Here is a 9,463-nt window from a genome sequence, read left to right as displayed (position 1 = left end):
AGGCCATTGGTGCGGCCAGGATGGGAGTCCTACTAGGACTCCAAGTCCTAGTAGGAGTCCATCAAGAGGGGAGGAAGGGAGAAGGAAGTGGAGGAGTAGGAAAGGTGGCCGGCCCCCTTTTCCTTAGTCCAATTCGGACTAGAGGGGAGGGGGGGCGCAGCAGGCCTTTTCTCCTCTTCCCACTAAAGCCCATCAAGGCCCAATACTTCTCCCAGCAAATTCCCGTAACTCTCCGGTACTCCGAAAAATACCCGAATCACTCGGAACCTTTCCGAAATCCGAATATAGTCGTCCAATATATCGATCTTTACGTCTCGACCATTTCGAGACTCCTCGTCATGTCCCCGATCTCATCCGGGACTCCGAACTCCTTCGGTACATCAAAACTCATAAACTCATAATATAACTGTCATCGAAACCTTAAGCGTGCGGACCCTACGGTTCGAGAACAATGTAGACATGACCGATACACGTCTCCGGTCAATAAGCAATAGCGGGACCTGGATGCCCATATTGGCTCCTACATATTCTACGAAGATCTTTATCGGTCAGACCGCATAACAACATACGTTGTTCCCTTTGTCATCGGTATGTTACTTGCCCGAGATTCGATCGTCGGTATCCAATACCTAGTTCAATCTCGTTACCGGCAAGTCTCTTTTACTTGTTCCGTAATACATCATCTCACAACTAACATCTTAGTTATAATGCTTGCAAGGCTTAAGTGATGTGCATTACCGAGAGGGCCCAGAGATACCTCTCCGACAATCGGAGTGACAAATCCTATTCTCGAAATACGCCAACCCAACATCTACCATTGGAGACACCTGTAGTACTCCTTTATAATCACCCAGTTACGTTGTGACGTTTGGTAGCACCCAAAGTGTTCCTCCGGTAAACGGGAGTTGCATAATCTCATAGTCATAGGAACATGTATAAGTCATGAAGAAAGCAATAGCAACATACTAAACGATCGGGTGCTAAGCTAATAGAATGGGTCATGTCAATCAGATCATTCAACTAATGATGTGACCTCGTTAATCAAATAACAACTCATTATTCATGGTCAGGAAACATAACCATCTTTGATTAACGAGCTAGTCAAGTAGAGGCATACTAGTGACACTTTGTTTGTCTATGTATTCACACATGTATTATGTTTCCGGTTAATACAATTCTAGCATGAATAATAAACATTTATCATGATTATAAGGAAATAAATAATAACTTTATTATTGCCTCTAGGGCATATTTCCTTCACGAATCATGTTAGCAATTACCGCATTTTATGATTAGGAAATTTGGCAGATGGATGTCAAAACTGCATTCCTGAATGGATTTCTGGAAGAAGAGTTGTATATGATGCAACCGGAAGGTTTTGTCGATCCAAAGGGAGCTAATAAAGTGTGCAAGCTCCAGCGATCCATTTATGGACTGGTGCAAGCCTCTCGGAGTTGGAATAAACGCTTTGATAGTGTGATCAAAGCATTTGGTTTTATACAGACTTTCGGAGAAGCCTGTATTTACAAGAAAGTGAGTGGGAGCTCTTTAGCATTTCTGATATTGTATGTGGATGACATATTACTGATTGGAAATGATATAGAATTTCTGGATAGCATAAAGGGATACTTGAATAAGATTTTTTCAATGAAATACCTCGGTGAAGCTGCTTACATATTAGGCATAAAGATCTATAGAGATAGATCAAGACGCTTAATTGGACTTTCACAAAGCACATACCTTGACAAGATTTTGAAGAAGTTCAAAATGGATCAAGCAAAGAAAGGGTTCTTGCCTGTGTTACAAGGTGTGAAGTTGAGTCAGACTCAATGCCCGACCACTGCAGAAGATAGAGAGAAAATGAAAGATGTTCCCTATGCTTCAGCCATAGGCTCTATCATGTATGCAATGCTGTGTACCAGACCTGATGTGTGCCTTGCTATAAGTCTAGCAGGGAGGTACCAAAGTAATCCAGGAGTGGATCACTGGACAGTGGTCAAGAACATCCTGAAGTACCTGAAAAGGACTAAGGATATGTTTCTCGTATATGGAGGTGACAAAGAGCTCATCGTAAACGGTTACGTTGATGCAAGCTTTGACACTGATCCGGACGATTCTAAATCGCAAACCGGATACGTGTTTACATTAAACGGTGGAGCTGTCAGTTGGTGCAGTTCTAAACAAAGCGTCGTGGCGGGATCTACATGTGAAGCAGAGTACATAGCTGCTTCGGAAGCAGCAAACGAAGGAGTCTGGATGAAGGATTTCATATCCGATCTAGGTGTCATACCTAGTGCATCGGGTCCAATGAAAATCTTTTGTGACAATACTGGTGCAATTGCCTTGGCGAAGGAATCCAGATTTCACAAAAGAACCAAGCACATCAAAAGACGCTTCAATTCCATCCGGGATCTGGTCCAGGTGGGAGACATAGAGATTTGCAAGATACATACGGATATGAATGTAGCAGACCCGTTGACTAAGCCTCTTCCATGAGCAAAACATGATTAGCACCAAGGCTCCATGGGTGTTAGAATCATTACTGTGTAATCTAGATTATTGACTCTAGTGCAAGTGGGAGACTGAAGGAAATATGCCCTAGAGGCAATAATAAAGTTATTATTTATTTCCTTATATCATGATAAAAGTTTATTATTCATGCTAGAATTGTATTAACCGGAAACATAATACATGTGTGAATACATAGACAAACAGAGTGTCACTAGTATGCCACTACTTGACTAGCTCGTTAATCAAAGATGGTTATGTTTCCTAACCATGGACAAAGAGTTGTCAGTTGATTAACGGGATCACATCATTAGTTGAATGATCTGATTGACATGACCCATTCCATTAGCTTAGCACCCGATCGTTTAGTATGTTGCTATTGCTTTCTTCATGACTTATACATGTTCCTATGACTATGAGATTATGTAACTCCCGTGTGCCGGAGGAACACTTTGTGTGCTACCAAACGTCACAACGTAACTGGGTGATTATAAAGGTGCTCTACAGGTGTCTCCAAAGGTACATGTTGGGTTTACGTATTTCGAGATTAGGATTTTTCACTCCGATCGTCGGAGAGGTATCTCTGGGCCCTCTCGGTAATGCACATCACTTAAGCCTTGCAAGCATTGCAACTAATGAGTTAGTTGCGAGATGATGTATTACGGAACGAGTAAAGAGACCTGTCGGTAACGAGATTGAACTAGGTATTGGATAACGACGATCGAATCTCGGGCAAGTAACATACCGATGACAAAGGGAACAACGTATGTTGTTATGCGGTCTGACCGATAAAAGATCTTCGTAGAATATGTAGGAACCAATATGGGCATCCAGGTCCCGCTATTGGTTATTGACCGGAGACGTGTCTTGGTCATGTCTAGATTGTTCTCGAACCCGTAGGGTCCACACGCTTAAGGTTTCGATGACAGTTATATTATGAGTTTATGCGTTTTGATGTACCGAAGGTTGTTCAGAGTCCCGGATGTGATCATGGACATGACGAGGAGTCTCGAAATGGTCGAGACATAAAGATTGATATATTGGAAGCCTATGTTTGGATATCGGAAGTGTTCCGGGTGAAATCGGGATTTTACCGGAGTACCGGGAGGTTACCGGAACCCCCCGGGAGATATATGGGCCTTAGTGGGCCTTAGTGGAAGAGAGGAGAGGTAGCCAGAGATGGGCCGCGCGCCCCTCCCCTCCCTTGGTCCGAATAGGACAAGGAGAGGGGGCCGGCCCCCCTTCCTCCTCTCTCTCCTCCGCGAATCCTATTCCAACTAGGAAAGGGGGGGGGAAGTCCTACTCCCGGAGGGAGTAGGACTCCTCCTGGCGCGCCTCCTCTTGGCCCCCCCCCTTTGAGCCTTTATATACGGAGGCAGGGGCACCCCCTAGAGACACAAGTTGATCCACGTGATCATATTCTTAGCCGTGTGCGGTGCCCCCTTCCACCATAGTCCTCTATAATAGTGTAGCATTGCTTAGGCGAAGCCCTGCGACATTAGTACATCAAGATCGTCACCACGCTGTCGTGCTGACGGAACTCTTCCCCGACACTTTGCTGGATTGGAGTCCGGGGATCGTCATCGAGCTGAACGTGTGCTAGAACTCGGAGGTGCCGTAGTTTCGGTGCGTGATCGGTCGGGCCGTGAAGACGTACGACTACATCAACCAAGTTAACGCTTCCGTTGTCGATCTACAAGGGTACGTAGATCACACTCTCCCCTCTCGTTGCTATGCATCACCATGATCTTGCGTGTGCGTAGAATTTTTTTTGAAATTACTACGTTACCCAACAGTAATTTTGTTAAATATTATTTTTCACAAAATTCTTAGTTAAGGTTGAAGTGAAACAAACATGACCCTAATGCTGAAGCGAAACAAACATGGCCCTAATGCTGTGCTAACTGAAGGACATGTTTTAGTCTGTACATTTTTTATGCGTGCTTGTATGTTTCATATGTTTTACAGATTTTTTAGGTGTTCTTGTATGTTTTTTTCCTAGCTACTGATGATGCAGTTTTAGGGCTTTATTGACTTGTTTTTTTCCTTTTTGTAGATGTCGCAGGCACCGCTGGTGAGAATGAAGGGAGTAAGAAGGTTAAGAAGAAGACCAAGAAGAAAGGCAATCTATGTGGCTTTAAGTCAATGTTTAACTCAAAAAGGCTGGCTGAGATTGGGAAGCAAGTATCACCAAAAAAACAGAGAATCATAAGGGAGGGACCGTTTGGAGACTTGTTGGACATCCGGTCTTTCAAGGTGCCCCATGAGCTCATTGAGTTTGTTGTGATGAACACGAATCACATACTCTAAGAGTTCAAACACAAGAACAAGTCCATCACCTTCAGCAAGCTCATGGTGAAAAGGATTTTCAACGTGCCATCCGGTGATAGACCCGTGAAGCTTCTTAAGAAGAGTGATGAACATGATCTTCGCAGCATCTACAAGGAGGGGAACAGGGCTCCAATCGCCCATGTTGTCAAGTTGCTCACTAGTTGCAGCGATGAGGACGTGGTTATGATAAATAGGACTTGGACACTCCTTGCATTGGCAACAGTTTTGTGCCCAGGCACTGGCAATATGGTGAATCTCGAGTATCTAGCTTCCTTGGAAGATATGTCTTTGGTGAATGAATTCGCTTGGGATGAGCACTTGTTGGCACGAGCAATGGAGGAGGTTGGAGTCTTTCAAGAGAAGAAGAGGATGCAAGCAAATACAGAAAAAGCAGCGGAGTTTCAGATTGCTTCATGCCTTCCCATGTTAGCGGTATGCAACGCAACAAAATGAAATACATGCATTTTTTTTCTTTGCTGCATGAAACCTTTTATACATTTCTATAGCTCGCATTTATGTTTTTGTTGGCTAATGTCCTTTTCCATTCTATGCAGATCATATACATGGATCATATTGATATTCCGGCCGGCCTCCCAAATGAGCATGCCATTGATTATTCCGTGCGAAGGATACGTTTTGTTTGTCAAAAGGATTTTGATTGGTTCGATAAAGTTGACAAGAACAAGCTCACTCTTGTCCAACCTTTCTACGGGAAACACACCCAAGTAATTTTGCTACATCCCGCCTATGTACTTTCCTTTGCCAATGGAGTATTAAGACCCCCCTGTTTTTTGCTCACTGAATTTGCATGTAGAAATCTTTGCTTTTCCATTTAGGTTATGGCAGCCTTCTTATTTCCGCCACTCATGTTTTGTTTTCCTAGATACGGAGTTTGTGCAACACCCCCTATGCAGCACAACTCGCGGGACAGGAAGTTGGTGCTGAAGCAGCCAGTGGGCAGGGAGTTGGTGCTGAAGCACCTAGTGGCCAAGGAACTAGTGGCCAAGGAAGCCAAATTCAAGGTGCTGAAATTCCAGCAAAGGACTCTCAATCAAACGAGGCTCAACAAAATGTTGAAGCTGAACCACACCTATCATCCTCGCTCAACGATTGGCTGCAGCAATCATTCCCTAGCATGCAAGATCTAAGGGTACTTTTCCCCCATCTACACTATCTTTTTCTTTGTATTCATTTCCTGTTTTGCCTTTGGCTTTGCATTATTTACTATACCCAGTTGCAAGTGTATATTTTGTTTGCTGCATCCCTCATTCTGATATGCTACAACCATGTTCTGTTTTTGCTTCATATGTGGTTTAAGTTCATACCTACTAGGCTTTTTTTACTACATCCATATGTCTAGTGTGCTACAACTACATTATGTTTTTGTTTCAAACATGTCATAATTTTGCTACATCCATATCCATAATTTGCTACCTAGAGGTATAGACCATTTGTTTTTTATGCTTCATCCACGACAGTAAATTGCTGCAATCACACTGTTTATTTGATACATAGTGACACAGCAGCACACCTACTTCTCAAAATCTAGATTTACTTATCACTAAAAATGTTGGCCACTTGCCTTCTTGTAGGTACCAACTCAGTTTCAAATGCTATACGACAAGCACAAGGGTATTTTTGCAGCAGAGGTGGATGGTGTAGTAGGCAAGTTTGGACAGTGTTTAAAGGAATTGCAGTGCAACCGGATGGCCGCTCTCCTTCGTGATATTGGAGACGTCATCACAGCTACCAATGAGCCCAACTTTTCCTTTGAAGCACCTATCATGGACGAATGTCGCGGAAAAGAGAATGATGCTAAAGCTGCAAATACCGACATTGGTGCTCAAGCTCAAGCTCAAGGTACAACACCTAGCATCAACAAGGATGAAGTCACCGGATTGAACCTAGAAGTTGCAACAGAGGCTGCGGAAACTCGTGAGCAACAAAGAGTGAGTTTCGAGATGGAAGACAACGCCTCAGCTCACAGCCCCCCACTCTTCTATGATGCACCCAGGAGTGCGACAGCTGGCATTTGGGACGACGAGCCATCCTGTGAGTTGTTCCCAAAGGGCTCCGAAGACTATGAGATGATGCATTCCACAGATGAGCCTATAATTAAGAAGAGCACAGTCAGTCCCATCTATGCAAACATCCCCGTGTTTCCTGTTTCAGACGATGATGACAGCCCAAGTATGCTTTCTTCATCTTGCATCATTTCCTTTTGTTTTTCTCCATAACATTTTTTCAAAATTGTGTGATTCCAGCAAATTCTTTTTGTACAATCTCTTGCAAACTCATCCATTTGTATTTTTTTGCTATAGCTGCTAAGATGGTCGCTACAGAAGAGCATTTTGCTGATGCAAGCAGTGGCCCTAGCACACATGACAAGAACACTAGGAAGAAGAGGATGGCCAAAGTTCCAGCCATAAAAAATACCAAGGCAAAGAAGAAAAAGGTCGACAAGGCTGCAGAAATGTATGAGAGGTTTGTAAAACACGGGAAACCATTGAGAAAATCACAACCCAATGAACAAGTGTGAGCTACCTAAGCCTTATCTGTTTTTGCTTTCTATTTTTTTTCTGCTCGAAACAAATGATTCATTCGGTTGCATCTATGGTAACAGGACACCTTTCATCAAGCTAGGTGGATTTTACATTGGATATAAGAAATTCCTTGTATGCTTCAAGCCTCGCGGGGATATGAATGATGAGGTCATGTCACTATGTATCGAGATGAACAACATTGCATCCCGTGCAGCAAAAGAACCGGAGCTGAAGAAATACATTTTCTCAGTCCACGCGGGAGTATGTTTTTGTAAAAACAAGCAATGCTTCATTCTTTTATTTTCTTTTCACATTTTCGTTGCAACACACACTAACCATTTGTTGTATCTTTCAAGTAGATCCTACTAAAACAAGACCCATCAACTTTCCAACGAGCAAAACTCATGGCTGAGCTTGAAAGGGCTATGAAAGTGTTCAAGGTTCAAAAGTTTGACCTCGTAAGTTTCACGAAGCTTTCTTTTGTTCCACACCACAAATAACTTCCAAATATGATCCAATGATGTGATGCGCCTGTAACATTTTTTACATGTTCTGAGTACCTTTTCGCCTTTCTTTTGTTTTTTGCAGCTCTTTTTCACAATTGTTCATGATCGCCATTGGATAGTTGTTTGCGCAAACTTGCTTCACAAGCAGTGGAATGTATTTGACTCAATCCATTCAAAAGGAAAACAATCTCCTTTACAGAAGCAAGCCAATAACCTGGTATGCTCATGCTCTCTAATTTTTTCTGTTTAGCCTTCTGATTCATCTACATAAATGCCCTGTTGTCATCTTTACACACCTCATTTTATTTTTGAAACTTTTGTGTGTGTTTTCGGTGCTAGATCACAAACTTTGCAACCCTCGCACAAGAGTGCAACGAATTCAATGTCAATGTTGGATCCTTCGCCCGTGTTGACCTAGAGGATTACCCAAAGCAAGATACCCTGTGAGTTTTCTTTTTGAATTTTGCTTCAATCATGTGTTCCATTTCAACATTTTGTTTTTTCAACTACGCATGGGAAGTATGATGGAGAACTTTTTATTATCTCACAGATGTGATTGTGGTTTTTTTGGGCTCAAGTATGTGGAGAACTATGATGGGAAGTCAATGAGAGAGTTCAAGCAGGCACACATTTTTAATTTTTTGTCTTGTCATTTTGTTACAATCTACTTTCTTTGTTTTCAATACTCATGCAATAGAAGAATACCATGTTTTGTTGTTGCTTCATATGTGGTTCAAGTTTGTACCTACTAGGCTTTTTTAGCTACATCCATATGTCTAGTTTGCTACAACTACATTCTGCTTTTGCTTCATCCATATCATAATTTTGCTACATCCATATCAATTTTTTGCGGTGGATGGATGTGAACTTTTTGCATTCATCACTCATGCAACACAAGAATAACTAGTATCATACTTGCTTACCTTTTGTATTCATTTTTTACAGGAAGACATGGCGCGATACCGCATCGATGTGGCATACAACCTTTTCAGCCACCCAATGAACAACGCCCCAAAGGAGCAGGCGTTCAACGATGAGTTGACGGCTTGATTTTCTGGAAGGTTCAAGACGAACAAGCTTGTTTCTTCGTTAGGTCTAGATCATGTCCGAGGTGGTAGCGTTCTGATAGGATTAGAGTAGTGCGCGTTCGTATGTAAACGGTTGATACCTCCAGTAAACATGTGTCCTTTTGGTATGTAAACCGATGATAACTTGATATTTGGATGATGCACTTACGTTTTTAATGGATGCGTTCTTCTGTTTGCCAACATGATCATGCGGTGACAATTGTTTTTTGTTTCACTAGTTCTGAAATATGAAAATATTTCAAACTTCATCCATTGAAGTTTCAAGGGAATCTCTGTGCATTTTCCCCCTCAAAACATATTTTCTGAAAAATAATATGTGAATGCTACTTTTTGTCACACACTTATATTACTGGAAGCTCACAGGAAATAGCTACAACCTTCTGTTAGATTTGTTGCAGAGCCAAAATATATTTTTTTACCTGCAAATTAGCTACATCCCTACAATATTTTTGCTGGAAGCATAATGTAAATATGCTTCCTTTCCCAA

The 9,463-nt window shown here is 42.2% G+C and overlaps 1 protein-coding gene across 1 annotated transcript; it reads left to right on the top strand.

The window, feature by feature from the left end:
* The first annotated feature begins 4,363 nt into the window (after window positions 1–4,363).
* On the top strand, window positions 4,364–8,891 carry LOC125538561 (uncharacterized). Its single transcript, XM_087542603.1, has 9 exons — window positions 4,364–4,454; window positions 4,565–4,692; window positions 4,822–5,271; window positions 5,394–5,564; window positions 5,676–5,822; window positions 7,742–7,840; window positions 7,971–8,105; window positions 8,228–8,331; window positions 8,834–8,891. Exons 1-9 carry the CDS (start codon window positions 4,364–4,366, stop codon window positions 8,889–8,891), a joined length of 1,383 nt encoding a protein of 460 aa, XP_087398729.1.
* The last annotated feature ends 572 nt before the right edge of the window (window positions 8,892–9,463 follow it).

Source organism: Triticum urartu, chromosome 2A, assembly GCF_056163025.1.
Source record: "Triticum urartu cultivar PI428250 chromosome 2A, HENAU_Tu73, whole genome shotgun sequence".
Lineage (NCBI taxonomy): Eukaryota > Viridiplantae > Streptophyta > Magnoliopsida > Poales > Poaceae > Triticum > Triticum urartu.
This window is presented reverse-complemented; position numbering and strand designations above follow the sequence as displayed.

What these genes read in the sequence shown, in the direction of transcription:
- LOC125538561 (XM_087542603.1), top strand. Translation starts at nt 4,364, where the DNA reads ATGACCCTAATGCTGAAGCGAAACAAACATGGCCCTAATGCTGTGCTA. An exon ending in TGGCTGAGATTGGGAAGCAA is followed by an intron (nt 4,693 to 4,821) that starts GTATCACCAAAA and finishes ATACTCTAAGAG; the next exon opens with TTCAAACACAAGAACAAGTC. An exon ending in AGTTGGTGCTGAAGCACCTA is followed by an intron (nt 5,823 to 7,741) that starts GTGGCCAAGGAA and finishes TCTTTCAAGTAG; the next exon opens with ATCCTACTAAAACAAGACCC.